The 21,082-nt window shown below is 44.2% G+C and overlaps 1 protein-coding gene across 4 annotated transcripts in view; it reads left to right on the top strand.

The window, feature by feature from the left end:
- EXD2 (exonuclease 3'-5' domain containing 2) overlaps positions 1-12,816 on the top strand; it is a 61,392-nt gene extending 48,576 nt beyond the window's left edge. For 3 of the 4 annotated variants that reach the window (XM_045579353.1, XM_045579356.1, XM_045579348.1), the window contains exons 5-9: positions 4,386-4,717; positions 5,918-6,027; positions 6,277-6,412; positions 6,859-7,215; positions 9,444-12,816. In XM_045579353.1, the coding sequence (XP_045435309.1) occupies positions 4,386-4,717; positions 5,918-6,027; positions 6,277-6,412; positions 6,859-7,215; positions 9,444-9,660 (1,152 nt within the window). In that variant the 3' untranslated portion in view covers positions 9,661-12,816. The remainder of the gene's footprint in view (positions 1-4,385; positions 4,718-5,917; positions 6,028-6,276; positions 6,413-6,858; positions 7,216-9,443) is intronic. The other variant, XM_036433230.2, reaches the window with a different exon arrangement.
- Positions 12,817-21,082: the final 8,266 nt, after the last annotated feature.

Raw genomic sequence — 21,082 nt, 5'->3', positions numbered from 1 at the left:
GGGGGTGTGCAAGAGGCAGCTGATCAATAATTCTCTCTCATCGATGTTTCTAACTCTATCTCTCTCCCTTCCTCTCTGTACAAAATCAATAAAATATATTACAAAAAACACCAAAAAAACATTAAATAATGTTATCAGTAATAGTTAAATGTCAGTAACTGTCTTTCCTCTCAGTCTACTCAGTTTCTCCATAGATGAATCTTCTAGTCTTCTGCTCAAGAGGTATAAGCCCACAGCCTGTATTCTGATGGCTGAGTGCTGCTAGTCTCACCATTCAGTGTGTAGATTTTCTCAGAATCCCTCTTTTTCAGTGACACTTTGCCTCCAACCTCCGCCATGCCTGGTTTTACTAGGTCCAGATCCTCTGTGATTTAGCTATTATATGATTAAACTTGTCAAAACCAAATTCTACACATTGAATAAAATAAGATTAGTTTACTTATTTATTTATTTTAATATATTTAATTGATTTTTTTACAGAGAGGAAGGGAGAGGGATAGAGAGAAACATCCATAAGAGAGAAACACGAATCAGCTGCCTCCTGCACACTCCCTACAAGGGATGTGCCCACAACCAAGGTACATGCCCTTGACCGGAATTGAACCTGGGATTCTTCAGTCTGAAAGCCAGCGCTCTATCACTGAACCAAACCAATTAGGGCAAGATGAATTTATTGTAAGGGTTTCAACTTGCAAGCCGAGAAATTCAAGGCTACCGGAGCAATGAGTTCGGAGTTGCTCACAGACCAGGGTAAATGCCGAAGTTATTTGGCTTTTTCAGCTTATTGGTTGTCTAGTGGTCTTCTTCCTTATTTGGATCCGGGTAGCTGAGACAGGAACAAGGAAGTCCAAAGATGGGATGAACAGACTTGGTGTTTGGGGATTGGTTGGCATCCTCTGCCAATTTCTGAGGAGAGTTATAAATTCCTGCAATTTATGTTAGGTGAAGTTTTGTTTTCTTTAATGTGTCTGCTTTGGCCTGCTCCATTTTGTCCCTGACATAAATGACTCTATTTTAGTTTTGGTTCTACAAACTTTCTCTCTTTTGGGTTAGAGAAGGAGTAATTGGCCCTGTGATATAGAGGTCTGGGGTTTAAGTGTGCTTTATGGAGACTTTCACCTTATCCTCCTGTTTTTACCCCTGTGTGTCTCCTTGCTTTCACAGACAACTGCTGCCTCTCATTCCTTGTGCTTTGCTGTTTTTTGAGGCTCAAATTAATTTGATTTTTAATTTTTGGTCTCTACCCCCTATTAGAGGTCTAGGTTTCAGCCTTCTTTTGGTGGCCACATCAGTTACCACTTGTTCATCCTTCCAAAATGTTGTTTATGGAGTTAGCAATAGCTAGTATCTTAAGGTTAACATTATCCTGTGAGAGAGATGTAGGAGTCAAATTATGTGAAATTGGTTTCTACAGCCATTTCTTATTTGCTGTGATCCTGAGTAAGTTACTTCTTTGTGCTTTGGTTTGTTCATTCATTCCTTCTTTGCTTCCTTCCTCTTAATAATTTTACTGAATTGTCTCTCTGCCTTTTGGCTAAGATCAAATATAATAGTTTTACTGAAATGTAATTCACACACAATAAAGTTCACCCATTAAAATGTACAAATAAATGGATTTTAGTATATTTGCAGAGTTATGCAACTATCACAATCTAATTTTAGAACATTTTCAGCTCCCCAAAAAGAAACACTGTACCCATTAGCAGCCATTCTCCCCTCCGCCCTCCTCCGACAGCTAGGTTTGGTGGAGTCGTTTGAAACACAAAGGTTTTTAAATTTGATGGGGTCAGTGTTTTATTTTTAAAAAATTATTCATGCTTTTGGCTTCATATCTAAGAAATCATTGCCTAACCCACAGTCATAAACATTTACTCCTCTGTTTTCTTCTAAAAGTCTTATGTTTTAGCTCTTACACTTAGGTTTATGATCCATTTTGAGATAATTTTTGTGTGTGTTATGAGGTAGAGGTTCAACTTCATTCTTTTGCATGTAGATATCCAGTTGTTCCAGCACCACTTGTTGCAAGTACCTTGTTTTTTTTGTTTTGTTTTGTTTTGTTTTTTGTTTGTTTTTTTAATATATTTTATTGATTTTTGTACAGAGAGAAAGGGAGAGAGAGAGAGAGTTAAAAACATCGATGAGAGAGAGTCATCGATCAGCTGCCTCTTGCACACCCCCTACTGGGGATATGCCCGCAACCAAGGCACATGCCCTTGACCGGAATCGAACCCGGGACCCTTCAGTCCCCAAGCCGACACTCTATCCATTGAGCCAAACCGATCTTGGCTTGTTTTGTTTTTTTATCACTTGAAAAATAATTTGTTAAAAAGCACTCAGAACTTTTCATTCAAGTATACTATTTTCCAATGGGAGACAGCTTGCTGATAGATATGTAGATTGTTGGGTCTAGGTGGAAATTTTATTAAGCATTTAAAAAATTAAAAAAATAGTTCCGTTTACCAGGCTTGTTTTTTGTGTGTGTATGCTTTTTAAATTTAATTTAAAAAAATATATATTTTATTGATTTTTTTTTACAGAGCGGAAGGGAGAGAGATAGAGAGCTAGAAACATTGATGAGAGGGAAACATTGACCAGCTGCCTCTTGCACTCCTTACCAGGAATGTGTCCGCAACCAACGTACATGCCCTTGACCGGAATCGAACCTGGGACCTTTCAATCCGCAGACCGATGCTCTACCACTGAGCCAAACCGGTTTCGGCTAAATTTAATTTTTAAAAAATTTCCCCCATCATCATTTATCCCCCTATACCCTCTTCCATCTTCACTCACCCTCTTCCCCACCGAAATCACCACATTATTGTTTATGCCCATGACAGAGTTGGTTATTATAGTGAATTAAAATAAGCCCAGCCAGTGAGGTTCAGTGGTTGAGCATCGACCTAGTAATAATTAATAAGCATAATATGAACCAGGAGGTCATGGTTCGATTCTGGTCAGGGCACATGCCCAGATTGTGGGCTCGATTTCCGGGGCTGGAGGGTGGGGGAGGAGGCATGCAGGAGGGATCGATGATTCCCTTTTATCATTGAAGTTTCTATCTCCCTCTCCCTTCCTCTCTGAAATCAGTGAAAATACATTTTAAAAAATAATAATCTTAAAGTCTTTATAGCCTTTTTGAGAAAAGCTATTAATTATACTGTTGACTGCTTTTATTTATCATCAGCTTGCTTATAACCAATTGCTTGGATAATGACTTCTCATTATAAATAAATAAATTCCACAAATGGGCTTTGTGATTTTTATTTTTATTTGTTTATTTTAATATATTTTATTGTTTTTTTACAGAGAGGAAGGGAGAGGGAGAGTTAGAAACGTCGATGAGAGAGAAACATCGACCAGCTGCCTCTTGCACACCCCCTACCGGAGATGTACCCACAAGCAATGTACATGCCCTTGACCGGAATCGAACCTGGGACCTTTCAGTCTGCAGACCGACGCTCTCCCACTGAGCCAAGTCAGTTTCGGCGGGCTTTGTGATTTTTAAAAATACATATTTTTATTGATTTCAGAGTGGAAGGGAGAGAGAGAGAGAGATTGAAACATGAATGATGAGAGAGAATCATTGATCGGCTGCCTCCTGCACACCCATACTGGGGATTAAGCCCACAATCTAGGCATGTGCTTTTGACCAGAATCGAACCCAGGATTCTTCAGTTCACAGGCCAACGCTCTAACCACTGAGCCAAACTATTGAGAGCAGTCACACAGGCCTCTTAATGAATGTTGGTCTAGGCTGTTCTAGATGATGACTATCCCCAAAGTGAAGTTCATGTACTAGTTGTAACTACTCTACCCCAGATTTGAAAAAAATCTGTCCAGTGCATTTGGTAACAGATACAATAAAATTATGTAAACAGAAGTAAACCTCACTGATTTATATAGATTAGGATTTTCAAGCATTTAAAGTAAGTAATTATTTTAACTATTTTAGTTAAAACATAGAGAACATGAGGATTCATTACACATTTGATTTGCTTTAAAATATATATATATATATTTAATATATTTTATTGATTTTCCACAGGGATAGAGAGCTAGAAGTGTCGTTGAGAGAGAAACATTGACCAACTGCCTCCTGCACACCCCCTACCGGGGATGTGCCCACAACCAGTGTACATGCCCTTGACCAGAATCGAACCTAGGACCTTTAAGTCTGCAGACGAACACACTATCCACTGAGCCAAACTGGTTTCGGCTGCTTTTGTATAGTTTTACATTTTTCAAAATAAAGTTGTTAAGAAGATGTCTAGGTTATCATACATCTTAAATTAGACCTGGAAGTTGTTTATATCTTTGTGATGCCTTTGAAGTTCTCTCTCTGGTTTGCCTTCTAGATTCCACTGATCTCTGATTTTTCTCTTCAGGTGATTTATGCTGCCAGGGATGCCCAGATTTCCGTGGCTCTCTTTCTCCATCTTCTTGGATACCCTTTCTCTAGGAATCCAGCTTTAAAAGAAAATTATGACCGCATTGGCTGGAGAAAAGTTTTGGAGAAATACCAGGATTTTGTAGACATCCCATTCCGAAGCAAAGGAATTAGCAGATTGGGAGAAGAGGTTAATGGGGAAGCAACAGAATCTCAGCAAAAACCAGGAAATAAGAAGTCTAAGGTTGATGTAACAGTGCCCGGCAACCAGCAAGGGAGAGACCCCAGAAAACATAAAAGAAAGCCCCTGGGGGTGGGCTATTCTGCCAGGTAATTGACTTGTTTCCTGTCTAGTAAAGTGTCAGAGGCCCAGCCTCCAGTAAAAGGCACATGAACAAAAAGCCCCTGGGGATGGGAGGAGGCGTGTGTGGTAAGGAAGCAATGGTTCTCCAGGGGTTATTCTTCCTTTCCTTCAAGGACATTTGGAGCTATCCTTTGATTTATTTGTGTACTTTCCTCCTTTTACTTTTTTAAAAAATCCTCATCTGAGGATATTTTCCCATTGATTGTTAGGGAGAGTGGTGGAGAGAGGGAAAGACAGAAAAACATCAATGTGAGAGAAACACATTGATTGGTTGCCTCCTGCATGTGCCTGACTAGGGCCTGGGCTGGGAAGGAGCCTGAAATTGAGGTACGTGCCCTTGACGGGAATGGAACCTGGGACCCTTTGGTCTGCAGGCTGATGCTCTATCCACTGAGCAAAACCAGCTAGGACTCCTCTTACTTCTTCATTGTTGAGCAGTTGGAGTGGTAATGAGGAAAGCTTAACTTAGCTTTGTCTCAGACCCTGATTTGACCTTAGACCTATACTTTCTCCAGTTATAAATGAAAGTATAATTAATCATTCCTGCTTGCTTCAGGATAGCTGTGAATAACATAAAGTGCCTCATACTTTTCAGGAGAAATGTGTCATCTGATTTCTTGTTCATTTAGTATTTGACTATTTAGAATGGCATCAGCTCTCAGCCAATGTTACGCCCCAGCCAAGGAGAATTTTCCTGCACAATTTATGCCCGCGTTGCAGAGAGATGACTAATAACCTCTGGTCCTGTAGCAAAGTTCCTTCAGGAACTGGATAATTAAATCGAAGCAAGTGTTGTGTTTGAGCCAGAAATAAACCCACGTGGCCCTCATTACTTTAACTTCAAGTTCTTTCATTTTAATTTACTTTGTTTATTCCAATGATTACTCCAAAGGGCAGTGCTCTGTTCCTGCTTGTTTCACAATAGAACTTAGTCCGTAATGTCCCAGTTCATACGTATTGAAACTAGAAGTATACGTTCTTCATTTTTATTTCTGTTTCCTAGTTCAGTGCAAATGGAGGAATTAATATGCTCTTTCCATGTTCAGTTTTGTTGTTGGCGGTGGTGTTGAGAATAGCCTAGCTCACTCAGAAGAGAACATGGGAAGATGACTGATGCCTTGACCAATAGTTAGCTTTCAGGTTTAGCCCTCTTTCTCCCTTCCCAGCAGAAAATCACCACTCTATGATAACTGCTTCCTCCATGCTCCTGATGGGCAGCCCCTGTGCACTTGTGACCGAAGAAAAGCTCAGTGGTACCTGGACAAAGGCATTGGAGGTTTGAGAGTCAACTGTCATATTTGATCTATAAATTAGGTGCATGTGGGCACTGGCAGGAGTGGGGAGTGGGAGGAGGGAGAGGGATGGATAGAAGTAGGCAGAGAGACCTTGAGTCACATGGGACAGGACTATTCAAGACCCAGAAATAGTGTTGTCTGCCAGGACAGCCAAGAACAGTTAAGGTGGTTTTTCTTCTCTGGGGCACAACTGAACAGGCAGATACTAACTAAGACTTCTTTTCTCCAAGAGCTGGTGAGTCAAGAGCCTTTTGTAGTCAGGCTACAGTTTGAACCTGCGGGAAGACCGGAATCCCCAGGAGACTACTACTTGATGGTTAAAGAGAACTTGTGTGTAGTGTGTGGCAAGAAAGACTCCTACATTCGGTGAGTGCCGGTTGCCTGCTTGTCTGCCTGCACTGAAATTGCCTTTGTAGCTGTATGCAGAGCCCTCAGGGGCCTTGCTGGAGTCTGCCCACTTGATCCTGAGGGTGCATCCCAGTTTCCCTGAGAGTTTTGCCACTCGGCCTGGCCTTGCTCTGGTGCCCCTACTCTTCCTGAGCCCAGTTCTTAGTTTCTGGAATGCAGAAAGAGAGTGGTCCCTTCTGCTCATCGAAGAATGGAGAACAGTTCCTTCAGAAGCTGCCTCTCTCTGTAGGTGGGCCGAGAGTGGAATAGGTAGTATTTTTATGTCATCTCTGTCGGGTTGTGGCACTCAAGGCTTCACAGTTTTGTTCAGGCCCAGATCAGAATCCTAGCGGCCCCTGTGCTAGCTACAGGTGTGTTCTCTGTCTCGTGCTAATGAGCACTGCCTTCTGGGTGGGCTTGTTCAGGAAGAACGTGATCCCACACGAGTACCGGAAGCACTTCCCCATTGAGATGAAGGACCACAACTCCCACGACGTCCTGCTGCTCTGCACCTCCTGCCATGCCATCTCCAACTACTACGACAACCACTTGAAGCAGCAGCTGGCCAAGGAGTTCCAGGCCCCCATTGGCTCTGAGGAGGGCTTGCGCCTCCTGGAGGATCCAGAGCGCCGGCAGATGCGCTCCGGGGCCAGGGCCCTGCTCAACGCCGAAAGCCTGCCTGCCCATCGAAAGGAGGAGCTGCTGAAACCTCTCAGAGAGTTTTATAGCACAGACACGGTCACAGAGGAGATGCTTCAAGAGGCTGCCAGCCTGGAGACCAGGTACAATGGACAGTTCTGGTCAGAGAAGGAGTGAGGATTAATCTGGGGGGCTGGGGGTGTGTGTGTGGGGGGGTGGTGGGGAGAAGGGCCATTAGTCATTTAGGTGCAGTGCATAATCTCATAATTATTCCAGTATCTAATGGTTTAAAATACCTCGGGGGTGAGATAGAACAATCTATTTGAGAATTTCCTTTCTATAGGAGACTTTCCTTCTTTCTATCTTAAAGTATATGACCCTCTAAGACTTAGAGTCTAAGTCATAATACTTATATCTAGTTTTCATGATTAGTGGGAAAGTTGAAATGCAGTAGAGTTGTGCTTTATATGTTTAGTGCAAAAGTAAATCCTCAAGTCAGCACATAAGATGAAAATAATAGTCAGGAAATGCCCTCAAATCACTGAAGTTGTCCATGAAACACAGCATGTGTGGTTTGTGTCTCACCTCATTCAGGTTTGTGGGGATTGTGACAATGGATTCATGTGTCCTGTTCCACCTGCACTCCAGGGTACTGACCCACTGATGGAAGCTGGCCAGAATCCCATTACTATTTTCTCCTTTTTCCTTCGTTCCTTATTTTCTCAGACCTCCTCCTCCATTAGTACACAGTTGAATTCATATGCCTTAAGTCAGTGTTCCTCAATGAGAAGTTTGTGGTCCTAAGAAATGAATATTTCCGTAATGCAGATGATAAAAATTCTGGGCCACCTGCTATAGTTCTGCTTCCCAACTCAATTTCTTCAGAAGTCCTAGGGGTTGAAATAATTGAACTGTTAAGTTCACAAAACTCTGTTAGTGATGCTGGTTGCCTATAATATTTTTGTTATAAATAACCCCAAAATACTTTAACTGTAGCAGCAAATATTTATAAAATATTTATAGATATATTTATCTAGCAGGCTACTAACCTTTACAGAAGTTGCTTTATTTCTTTTAGCAGACCCTATGAGGTATAATTTAGGCTTCTTACTGTTAACTAACATTGTATCTTACTTTAAAAAAAGAAAATCATAGTTTAAAAAAATTATTACTGAATTTTATCCTCATTGAGGTTATAGAATACATTTTGTTTTCCAACTTTCATATTGCCGTAGATACCCTGAGGTTAAAATTAAGTAACCTGCCAAGGTCATATTAGAAATTAATGACACTGGCTCCTTTAACCACTCCCCAAATGTGTTTCCTGAAGCAACCAAACTTCCCCTTCCACCCACAGACCTTTCTAGTATTTATCTTGCTAGGACCAAGAAAAACAGCTGTTTTGGAAAAGATAGACAAGTTAGTGGGGATGCTCAGCAGCTAACTAGTAAAACGTCCAGAAATACTCAGAAGGCACTGATGCTGCTAGACTGGCGGGGTCTTGGGAGGAGGATGAGAGGGGCGTGGGTGCAGGGAGAGGAGCTGTGTTTGCCGGGCAGGGGGCTCCTGAGAAAGGAGAGCTTTATTCAGAGGAGGTGAAAGCACTGTTCTCCCGGCTTCAGAGCAGGTTTTAAGGCCCCTCAGCATAGCTGGGAAGGAAGCAGGGGTTTGTTTTCCTGTTAAACAGCACCAGCTGCACAGCGAGCCACCGCAGCCTTTCATTGTGACTACAGCGCTTCTCAGGCTGTGATCTTGTCATGGGTGTGACACTTCTCAGGATGTGATCATTCTTCTGGATCTGATTTAGCATTCCTTTTGTGAGGAGGGAGGTCCTAAAGAAAGGCCCCCCCCCCCTCCCTTGAATTTTACACTCAGGTATTGCACTGTTATGAGAAACTGGAACACAGGTTAACAGCCTGGTTGAACAGCCTCGTGTAAATACTGGGCATGGTTCAGGATGAATAACTTGAAAGAGGCGTGAGCTGGTAACTGAGCATCCTGGAGTAAATACAGGGCTAGCCCTCTTCACCCTCATAGGCCAGACAGGAGAGTCCTCTAAAGGGGACTGACCACGATGCAGTGGCTTCCCCACAAGGTCAGCTCTGAGTCCCCAAATGCCCTCTGTTGAATTGTGGGCAACATGCCCAAACTTAAAAAAAAAAGAAGAAGAAGAAGAAGAAGAAGCAGCAGCAGCAGCAGCAGCATATAAGAGAAAGAGGATGCTTTGGAGACATTAATGTAGCCCGCCCGCTAGTCTAGCAGCCTCCCTCATACTCTGTGAGCCCCGTGGCCCGCAGCATGTGGAGCATCTGTGAGACCGTCCTGTGCCCATTTCCCTCCGACCTTTGTATAATACTTTGTATCTTGGCAGGATTTCCAATGAAAACTACATTCCTCATGGGCTGAAGGTGGTGCGGTGCCACGGCCGGGGCGGGCTGCGCTCCCTCATGAAGCTGGAGAGCCGCTGGCGCCAGCACTTCCTGGACTCCATGCAGCCCAAGCACCTGCCCCAGCAGTGGTCCGTGGACCACAACCACCAGAAGCTGCTCCGGAAATACGGGGAGGACCTTCCCATCAAGCTGTCGTGAGGACCGCTGGGAAGCTGCAGCCAAGGTGGAGCCGTCACCTCTTCCCGTTTTCATACGTTGTTAATTGTCAAAGCCTGTGACACAACTCAGAATACTAACCCATACTGATCCCAGGATGCTTCTGGTGGATGGAGCATGGCTCTTGTTTTAAGGGGAGCTTATGGTTTTGAATTTTAGTTGGGCAGAATGAAAATTCTCTTTTTTCTCCATTTTATTTTATTTTTTGTGGATAAGGAGGGTCTTGAATTTATTTTACTCTTTCTCTTCTGCTTTCCCTGGGCAGATGGCAAATGAAAGATTCTCCCTGAAGTGACTTGTCAGGACTCTCAGGTTTTTTTTAATACATTTCTCCCTGTTCAGTACATTGATTTATCTCAAATGGGCTGTCAGTATTTCAATACCGTCAGGCTAGGAGGGGAGAAAAAGTTCTAGGGAATTGAGAGACAATCAAGGGTTCAGATTAATTTTCCCAGTTCAGCCTCATAACGATAAATTCTTTGGCCCATTGCTGTCCCACAATGCACCTGTTTGGGATCCATTCTCAACGGAATCACTTCAGTTTATTTCACACACTTGAGCTTACTTCCCTCGACATGTCAAAGACCAAAGCGGCACATCCTTTCTTTGCTTCCACACTAGCACTAGAGGAATCATTTTCTTGAGACAGGCCTTCCACCTGGGGGGGGGGGGGGGGGCGGGGGAGCCTCAGCACCATCTCCCCAGAGAGCTTCGATAAGTTGCTGTGCTTTTCCTCTTATGCTGTTCATTGTCTGCTGGTTGCCATCCTCCTGCCCATAACTGCGAGGCTTTTAGCTTAATCCCTTTCTGGGAGGAAGATTATCTTTTCTCAGAATCAGCATCAGGTCCCTGCAGAGTTCTGTTTCCATCAATTTGCAATACTGACCTCTTTCCAGCACTTAATCCTCTCCTGGAGTCTGGTTGCAGTGAGGATCTCTCCACCTTCCCCCATACCTGGAACACTGCGATTTCTTATGTGTTTAGATGTTAAAACAGTGGGGTGTTTTTTCTTTCAAAATGTGAGGTCGCCACTTTACACATGAAATGTGCCCAAGTTGGTGATGGTTGCTCTAACATTGATAAATAAAACTTCTAAGCACAAAACTTACTGACTGTAACTGTAAAAAATTGTTTCTTCATAACTTTATAAAGTTGGTTGGTAAATATTCTTGGGGGAAGAGATAGTTGTCCATGCAGCAGTACCATCATATGTGAGCATGAATGGACACACACACACACACACACACACACACACACACACACCCAGTGCAGCTTTGGCAGGTCAACAGCAACCCACAAACACACGTGCACATCCTGCATGTTGTTCCTCTGCCCCTTCATTCCACCTTTTCCTCAAAAAGTCATCTCTGGGGTCTAAACTAGAAATCCTTGAAAATGAATAGTACCATGCACTGTGGGGACCATATGTTCAATGCTGTAGGTTATTAGGGGCCTGTGTCTCTGCCCATACTGTTTGGAGCCTATGGAGACTGACAGGTGGTCATGTAGTAGTCAGACTTGCCACAAGGTGGCACTCAAAGATTTTGTTTTACATCCTTCTTGAGCCAAGACTTTTATACATTGTTCCTGAACACAACCCTTGATTTATGTTTCAAAATTTACGGACCTTAGCCCTAGCCGGTTTGGCTCAGGGGATAGAACATTGACCTGTGGACCAAAGAGTCCTGGATTCGATTCCAGTCATGGGCATATGCTCAGATTGTGGGCTTAATTCCCAGTAGAGGTCGTGCAGGAGGCAGACCATCAATGATTTTCTCTCATCATTGATTTTTCTCTCTCTCCCTCTCCTTTCCTCTCTGAAATCAATAAAAGTATATATTTTTAAATGTGTGTTCCTTATTTGGGGTCATTTTGATAGCTTTTTAAGAAAAACTTCTTCTGAAACAGGGATTAAGACTCTTTCGTTCTCTTCCCATGTGATCCTCATGCTAAGAGTTAAAAGACTTGTACAAGATCAATTAAGGTGCAGTGGTTGCTGTGAGAAGGAGGATTGGGCTCCCCAGCAGACCTTCCTGCAAAGCCATGGTGGCTAGACTAGGACAAAAGGTGTCGCATCCTTTTCAGAAGTTACTTGTATAGATTTGAGTCTTTTGTTCACTGAGTCAACGTTGAACTTTATTTGTAAAGATTTTTTAGAGAGAGAGAGAGGAAAGGAAAGAGAGAGAAACATCGATCGGCTGCCTCCTGCACAACCCCCACCAGGTAACAAGCCCATAACCCAGGCACGTACCCTGACTGGGAATTGAACCTACGACCCTCTGTCCACAGGAAGATGCCCAACCAGCTGAGCCACACTGGCCAGGGCTCATCAGCCTTGGGCTTTAGCAGCCTTTCCCTAAGGCTGACAATTGCTATTTTAAATAAGATATTTTAGAGTAGGCATACTAGAAATACTTAGTTTTTTTCTGATACAAAAGTAATATATGTTTATTATAGATGAGTCTAAAAAAAGAATAAAAATCATTCATCTTGCCTCCATCTAGAACAAGCTAACCTTGGCTGATATATTTATGAATTTCCTTTTGGTGTATAAAAATGCATGTAATATATGTATTTAAACCAAGTTGAGAGTCATACATATATACAGCTGGGTATCCTATATCCCCCCTCACTTAACATGGTATCACAAGTAAGTAATTTCCTGTGTCAGTATTGAAAAGTAGATCTCTAGTGGATCTACCTTACTTTAGTTATCCATCCCCATACTTGAAAATTTTGGTTGTTTCAGGTTCTTTGTTAATATCGGTGATGCTGTGGTGAACTTTCTTAATGTGTACATCTTTGCCCGTGTCTTTAATATATAATTCCATTAGAATAGAACCCTCGAGATTGGATCGGGAGGAGGGGCCTCACATTGCTGGTGTGAGTACAAGTTGAAAGCATCTCTAGGGATGTGGGTTAGGGACGGCTTCTCGTTGACCCTGTGGCTCATGTTCCAGTGCATTTGCCGAGCTTCTCTGTGAGTAGCAGCGAGAGGACAGTTCCCAGCAAGGGCCTCTCTGAGTGTTCCGGTCAGGGCCTTTTCTCTGTGTCCCTCTGTGTCCCGCTCTCCATCGCCTCGTTTGCCCCTTGCAGCCAAAGTGTTTTGGAAAAACTGCTTGTTTGAAAATTAAAATGAACGTTTTTATTTTAAAATAAAAACTATAGATTTTTTTTTCCTAGATAAGCAATTGGTGATTTACTATCTGAAAGAGAACAAAGCACAATATTCAGGGATTTGTTGCTTCTTTAAGAGTGCAGCCATAAGTTACTTATTCTTACCCCTGTCACGGACGGAGATCAGATGACAAAATGTGTTCTGTAGAAATAAAGCCATTTTAATCCCTCATTTTAGCTGCTTAGGAACCCAGCAGGCAGAGGAGCTTTTTGTTCAGCTTCCTGTCTGCCTGTGAGTTCAGGGCTCTCACATTTGACTGTAATTTAAATTCTTAGTTTACCTTGCCCCTTTGAGATTTTTACTCATTCATTTACCCTTTCTTCCTTTAATTTTTTTTCCATTTTGTCTCATCCTCATGAGAGATACCACTTTTTATTTCTAAAGGAGATAGTTTCTCAGTTTGCTATTCACTAATTATTATATATTTTTAAAGGATTCCTCTTTCTGATCTTTTGTCTCTTCTGTTGTGTAGATTGTCATTTTTAGCATACCCAATCCCTTAGGAAAACAATGAGAACCAGTTTTTTGTTTTTTGTTTTCATGAGAAGGTATAAGAATGATTCTTGTTTTGATTAACTCTTGATCTGAATAACATAAAAAAATACATAATCCCCCAAACATTTTTCGTTTAGAACTCAGTTATAATTTTCAGGTTTGCACCAATCTTGCCTCCTCATGCTGGAGCCTAATACCTTCATCCTGGACCAGTTTTGCATCAGGTGATGGAACAGGGCTGACATGCCAGCAGCCCACTTGTTCAGAAGTACCCGCCCCACCAGCCTACTGTACATGCGTTAATCACTCTTCTTTTCTTTTTGCTTGAGGCACCAAGGCCCTTTTTGGGAATTCCAATACATTTTTTGGGAAGGTGGGAAGTATTGATACATCAGACTGTTGTTTTCTACTCATCAGCTCTGACTGCAGACAGCCCATTGGAGGTCCCTGGACACTGTGGGTGGCAGGAACAAATGGGTATCGCTGAGGGGAAATCAAGAACTGACTTCATTTGCACACAGGGAATGTCAAGGACCTGGTTCACGCGTCCTGGTTTGTCCCTCTTCTAACATGACTGCCTTGAAGATCATTCTCTTGAATGGAGTGGTTAATCTCACACCCTCCAGACTGAAAGCATTGTCCTCCTTCCTTATTTGTTATTCATTCTTATATTTCTCTCTCTTGCTAAATGGGTAGCCCGTTGCCTTTCTGCCAGCGTAAACTTCAAAATGCTGCTGAGTTTGGAGTCGGCATTATTATAAGCATGACGCGTGGCCCCCAATATTCCTGAGCTGAAGAGGCTACTTATATTCTGCTCCTGCTTTGCAAAGATCTCCCTTCTCAGCTGCCACATGCTGGGCACAGTTGGGCTCCTGATTACTCAGGCTGTCAGGGTCTCCATGAAATCCTGGGCAGGAATCAGAAATTTGAGCTTAGTGAGCTAATGGACTGGAAAGAAATGAGATTGAGACGTTGGTTGTTTTAAAAGAGGTACATTTATTTGGTGGTGGTGATGGAAATACAGTTCATAGGCTTTATATTTTGCTCTTTTTTAAACTCAGTTCTGTCACGAGGTGGAGGATCAGAGGGCTGAGCTGGTGACCTGGGTTCTGGGTCCGGCCATGACTTGGTATCTTTGGACCAATCTTGTAACTTTTCTGGGCTCCTTTACTTACCATTAAAATGAGGAGTTGGAATTAGGTGTGCTATTAGGGCCTTCTTAGCTGTAGCATTCTGTAGTTCATCCCACTGCTTCTGTATGTGGCGCTTTCCCGGGGGTGATAGAGTCTTTTGCCTCGCTTCACACTCTCCTCCCGCCCCCAGCCCTGGGAATGGACACTGTGCATGGAAAGGAGGGGTGGGAGGGAAGCAGGGTGCCACACCATGTCCTCCTGGCCTCCCTGACTGGGGAGTGCCTGCTGCCTCCATCTGGCACTCCCCCTAGGATCAAAATGCTCTTCTCACCAAGCTGTGCTGTGTGTGTGTGTGTGGCCTTAGGGAATTGCATTTCTACTCAGCTCACTATTTAACAGTAAAGGAAGAAGAGAAATCTTTATCTTCAGCCACCGTACTAGTGCTATAAGGTTTAATAAGAGATAAATGCAGGATGGAAATGAGGCAAGCTTTCCAAGTATTCTAGCTGGGAGGATATTGAGAAAAAAGAGTTGACTGCTTTGTCTTAGCCTGTTTGGCTCAGTGGATAGAACATCGGCCTGCAGACTGAAGTGTTCCAAGTTTGATTCTGGTCAAGGGCATTGGTTTTGGGCACATCCCCAGTAGGGAGTGTGTAGGAGGCAGCTGATGGATGTTTCTGATGTTTCTCTCTCATTGATGTTCCTAACTCTCTATCCCTCTCCCTTCCTCTCTGTAAAAAAAATTCAAAATCAATTTAAAATCAATAATATATATATATATATATATATATTTTTTTTTTTATTTTTTTTTTTTTAAGAAGAGTGACTGCTTTCCATTTTAAGGATAGGAGAAATTAAATCTATACTGTATACAGAGAATTGAGTAGAATTGGAGACTTTAAAGGGAAAGTAGTAAACCAGTAAGTTAAAAATATTCTCTCTCTCTTTTTTTTTTTTTTTTTTTTTTTGCCGAAACCGGTTTGGCTCAATGGATAGAGCGTCGGCTTGGGGACTGAAGGGACCCGGGTTCGATTCCGGTCAAGGGCATGTACCTTGGTTGCGGGCATATCCCCAGTAGGGGGTGTGCAAGAGGCAGCTGTTTAATGACTCTCTCTCATCGATGTTTCTAACTATCTCTCTCCCTTCCTCTCCGTACAAAATCAATAAAATATATTTTAAAAAAATATTCTCTTTTTTTAATGTCATGATTACCTAAGAAAATTTGAGAGGCCAACATTGTTAACACATTGTTATCCACCATGAATTCCAAGACATGAACTCACAGGGCAGCTGGGAGGCGTCTGGGACCTGCATTTTGTATAACCCTGATTCGCCTTGGACATGTCTTGCTGACCTCTGCCAGGCTAGACAGTCATGTGCAAACTATAAAGTTTGCATTTTATAAGCTGCTGAAAGGCATTCCCCTCTGTGTCCATTCCCTGCGTCCTGGCAGAAAAGACACTTCCAGTCCATCCTTGGGCTTATTTTCTATCCCACGGGGGGTGTGGTGTGATGTCTGACAAGTATGCTAAACGCGAAGCTCTTATTACAGTAAGCACCTACACATCCAGAGCCCCATCTCCTACCAGGTTGGTTGTTATTCCAGAAAATGACCAGAGAGCCTAAAGGGAAGCTCAAGTGTTTTTCTCTACCCTCTCCTAGAGGGACCCTAACTTTATCCAAAACCCAGACATCTTCCGTTACACCCCAGAGGGCCAACTGGAGTCCCAGTCAGTTGGCTTCGTTTCTTTTTAATCAAGATCTGTCTGTCTGGCCCGGGAGGATGGGCCGGCCTGTGCTGCAGCCCATATGGTTTCCTCGGAGTTCTTGGATATGACGAGCAGGGCTAACGTTGGCTCAGAACAGGAAGAGAAGATGACTCCGGGTTAGTTTTTCTTTTTTAAATGTTATACAAGTGCAGAGCAGTTGGCTGCCATCCCCTCTCAACCATCAGCAGAGCTTGACCTTGGCCAAGATTTTGCCTCATCCTCTCGGCATGTCAGCATGAAGTTGCGTTTCAGCCATGGAATGCTTAACCGAAAGCACATGCTGTAGTGGCGCTTTCCAAAGAGCGAGTTTTTGCAAAAAGTCCTCATCGTGTTGTTTTCCCAAAACAACAGCTTTCTGTGAACCACCAACCCAGTAACCCCCCAAATTCTTTGCCTTGTTTGTACACAAAGGCTGAGATTGTTGTTAATAATACTTTATTGGATGGTAGTATAGTGAACATACAGTAAAGTGTACAAATCCTAAGATTACAGCTTGGTGAAATTTTGACAAATGTATATATTCATGTAACCATTAAGGCTGGTTTTTTTTTTTTTTTATGTGAAATGTTTGTCCTGATGGTGTAGAGCACATGTGTCAAACACAAGGCCCGCGGGCCAAGTCCATCCCGCCAGGCCTTGCAATGTGGCCCGCACCGCGCTGTCATCACTGCACTCCGCTGCGTTTCCATCACAATGACAGTTTATGACTGTTCAGTAAACCATTCGGCCCGCGATTTAGGCTGGATTTTAGATTTTGGCCACTTCTCTGATTGAGTTCGACACCCCTAGTGTAGAGCTTGGAATTAGAAAGTTGTACATTCATCTAGCTGAGCAAGTTACTATAAGGTCAAAATATGATGAAGATCTGATGGTCCGAGTGCAGGCAGTTTGCCATTACTAGGGGACTTGGTTACTGCAAAACTCCATGATGTTTGTTTTTAGCAAGTTACTTAAAAAAAAAAAAAATAGGTAACATATGCACCTAGCACAAAACTTTTAAAAACATGTAGCAGGGCACTAACTGGTTTTGCTCAGTGGATAGAGCATTGCCTGTGGGTCCCAGGTTTGATTCTGATCAGGGGCACGTGCCCAGGTTGTGGACTCAGTCCCCAGTAGGGGGCATGCAGGAGGTAGCTGATCAATGATTCTCATCATTGATGTTTCTATATCTCCCTCTCCCTTCCTCTTGGAAATCAATACAAAGATAGTAAAAAAACAAAAACACATAGCAGGAAAAGGGAATCTCCTTGCTAGTCCTTTCAGTCCTTAAAGACAGCCACTGTTATTATTACTGGTACATGGTCTCTCCTTCAGAGACAGAGAGAGATGGGGGGGGGGGGAGAGAGAGAGAGAGAGAGAGAGAGAGAGAGAGAGAGAGAGAGAGAGACAGAGAGAGAGAGAGAGGGGGGGAGGGAGAGAGAGAGAGAGAGAGAGAGGAAGAGAGAGAGAGAGAGATACTATTTTGTTTATAAAGTCCCAGGTTTCTTCTGTGCTTGTTAACCAGCACTAATATTTCTCTGTCCTTTCCTTCGTGCTCTAGGCCCTAGTCTGGGACATTCATGCAGAAACTTGGATCCTGCAGCCGCAGTAGGATAACCCAAATGTCCTGAACTGAAAGTTCATTCTCTCTGTCCGCTGGCTCCAAGTCCTTGTTTCTCACAGAATTGGCCATGAGTTGATAATGGTTGAAGCTGGGTGTTTTTTGTTTTTCATGTTAGGCTTATTACTTTCTAAATATATATTTGAAAGTTTCCACAATAACGTGTTTTTTTTTTTGTTTTCCTACTTCTTTAGCAATAACTCCTGCATACACCTACCAGCTAAGTTTTTTGTTTGTTTTAAAGTAATGCTTGGTTGCAAACTATAGGTGGATCTATAAACATTCCCACCCTTGACCCGAATCAGACAATCAGCATTCCAAAGTTACGACGTGAACCGGGATGGCTGTTCACCTCCCACAGGCCTCCTCTTTAAACATTGGATTGAACTGACCTCCAACTTATTTTGAAAAGCCGACTTCTCTGGCAGGCAGAATTTGATTTGATCACAAACCAATAAATCACTCAGAAACCTCACGCAGAGCAGTATTTCACACAGCTTGTGGGCTCAATGGCCAGGGGAGAAGGAACCCATCACTCCCGCCCTCTCCGGCAGAGGGGAGAGCAGAGCGTGCAGGGATGGCTTTCCCTGGCCACTGCTCCCAGCTCCCAGCCTACTCTGTTCTCTACGGCAGGTGGACGCGGGGTCAGGCCCTCTCCAGATTTGAGCTTCCCAAAGGTCCACGGTAGGTCTTGGGAAAGGAGTGAGGTTCATGGTGTTTCCCAATTCGAGTTCCACATGGTTCCCCGAGGGCCATTTTATCCTCGATGTCCTCTCATGCTCTCCTCTTTGTCTTTCTTTCTTTCTTTCTTTCTTTTTTTTTTTTTTTTTAATATATTTTATTGATTTTGTACAGAGAAGAAGGGGGAGAGATAGAGAGTTAGAGGGAAACATCGATGAGAGTCATCGATCAGCTGCCTCTTGCACACCCCCTACTGGGGATATGCCCGCAACCAAGGTACATGCCCTTGACCGGAATTGAACCCGGGACCCTTCAGTCTCCAAGCCGACGCTCTATCCATTGAGCCAAACCGGTCTCGGGTCCTCTTTGTCTTTCTGTAATCCAATCGCCTGGGCCTCCCCAGTCCTCATTAAGGATATCCCCACTGGTCGGAGCGCTCCCTTTTAGCCCCCCTTTGGAGCAGATGTCACATTTGAGCAGCATCTGCTTTCTGACAAGCTTGAAGACGGAAGCAGCTCACTGAGTCCTTCCCACTGGAAGTGGATCACACACGCAACCTCAGGGGCTGCGATCAATATGCCGCAAGCTCAGTGGCGGGCAGCCTGTGTGGGGTGGAGAGGCGGGTGATTCCCAGATGGGGCAGGGATCTTCTTCTTGCTCTGGGGCCGGTGGTCCGTGCAGGGTCCTAATGCTGGAATGGTTCCCTCAGCCTCTGGCTCCAGCCCTTTCTGGGCAGAGAAAAAGAACAAGGCAACATGCCTGGTATGTTTTAAATAGATCCTGCTCACTGCAGCCAATAAGCCCAGCAGCCTGGGGGCTGAGTGGCCCTACCCGAGAGATTGCTGTTGTGCTGTTCCTCTGGCTTACAGCCCCTCAGACACTGACCTCCCCATCCCTCTGCTTCTCTTCTCTGACCTCATCATCACTGGTTGTCCTCTGGATGGTGTCTTCTCAGGCCTCATCTGGTCTTAGCACTTACGACACTTTATTGGTCTCCACTCTCTGCTTCATCTTTCCCTGCAGCTGCTTTCCTCCTGGGCTGTATCGTTGCATCTCCTGGAGTCTGTCTGTGTCTGCTCTACCATGTGCACGTCTGTCTGCTGCTCCCAGCTGGACTCTGCCATGGCTCTCAGTTGTCCTCTTGCCCCCACCTTCCCATGGCTGTTGGGGGGCCACCCACCCCCATCTGAAAAGAACTTGGGTGCAAGGCACACAAGTGGAGGGCAGAGGAACTGCCTTGACCATCCCTGTGGTGGGCGGGGGCAGCTCCTGTCTGGGAAATGGACCTTAGAGGGGGCAGCTGTTTCCTGGCAGAGAGCAGTGCACTGGGTTAGCCAGAGGAGGAGGAGGAGTGAGTCAGAGGAAGGGTTGCGGGAAGGAGGGGACTCAGATGTGAGGGGCCCGCACCCACCCAAGGTGATCATCAGGAAAGGAGGTGAGAAAGGAAGGCCCCGTGGAGCTAGGTGCACTGCGGGAAAGCTGTGGAGGAGTGGGCACTGGGGGTGGGACTACGGGAGGGGGCCCTGCAGACCCTGCACCAGCTCTGCCAGGTGGAGGCAAGTGGCGTGGGGGTGGGGCCCGGAGGACAGGGAGCCTTCATGACCCTTTCTCCCCACTCACCTCTGGCCCTTTGGCTGTTTTTCTTTTTTATGTTCCTGTCCTCATGTTATATTAGCAAAAACAAAACAAAAGGCAGTCTGTCTTTGAGAGGGAATGGCGAGATCTGGAGAATCTGGCTGCATGCATGTCTCCCTTTGTTGAAGTCCTGGGCTTCTTTGCCCATCTGGCTGCTGGAGTCAGGGGAGCTAACCTCTCACTGAACACCTTGAATGGAGTCCCTATACCAGCTCCTCAGCCGAGCGGAGTGTCTGTGACAAGGGCAGCCAGCAGCGCTGTTCAGCCACAGGTCCTGGCGGTCCTGGGCTGCAGGGAGGCAGGCTGCTGGCCACCGGCTGGAGTTGGTGTTAGGCAGGGCCTGGGCTGAGGGGCAGCTTCCAGCTTGTGATGCCAGCCCCACGGTGGCTCCTCTCTCCGGGGAACTGAGCTGCAGAAAGGCCTATGGCAAAAGAGAAACGGGACAGCTCCTGCCTGGGAAATGGACCTTTGGGGGAGGCAGCTGCTTCCTGACAGAGCAGTGCACTGGGTCAGCCAGAGGAGGAGGAGTCAGAAATCAGAGGAAGGGTGGCAGGAAGGAGGGGATTCAGATATGAGGGGCCTGCACCCTTGTTTAAAATAAATTAATTTATTTTAACTAAATTAATTTCAATTTATTAAATTTTAATGAGTTAAATTAAAATTTAATTTATTAAATTATTTTATTTTACTGCTTAAAATAAATGAATGAAGGGTAATACACGCATGTGGTGAAAAGTTCAAAAGGTACAAAACGTACAGTGAAAAGTCTCCCACTCCTGTTCTCAAGTTCTCCTCGGCGGATCCCTGGATGTGCCAATTTCTTGTACACTGCTCTAATTTCTCCTTTTTAGGTATGCTGTAATCCAGATGTTTTCAGACTGATCCAATGGAATATTTTCAAGTTTTGGAGTGT

This window comes from Pipistrellus kuhlii, unplaced genomic scaffold (assembly GCF_014108245.1).
Source record: "Pipistrellus kuhlii isolate mPipKuh1 unplaced genomic scaffold, mPipKuh1.p scaffold_m20_p_1, whole genome shotgun sequence".
In the NCBI taxonomy this organism is placed as follows: Eukaryota; Metazoa; Chordata; class Mammalia; order Chiroptera; family Vespertilionidae; genus Pipistrellus; species Pipistrellus kuhlii.
This window is presented reverse-complemented; position numbering and strand designations above follow the sequence as displayed.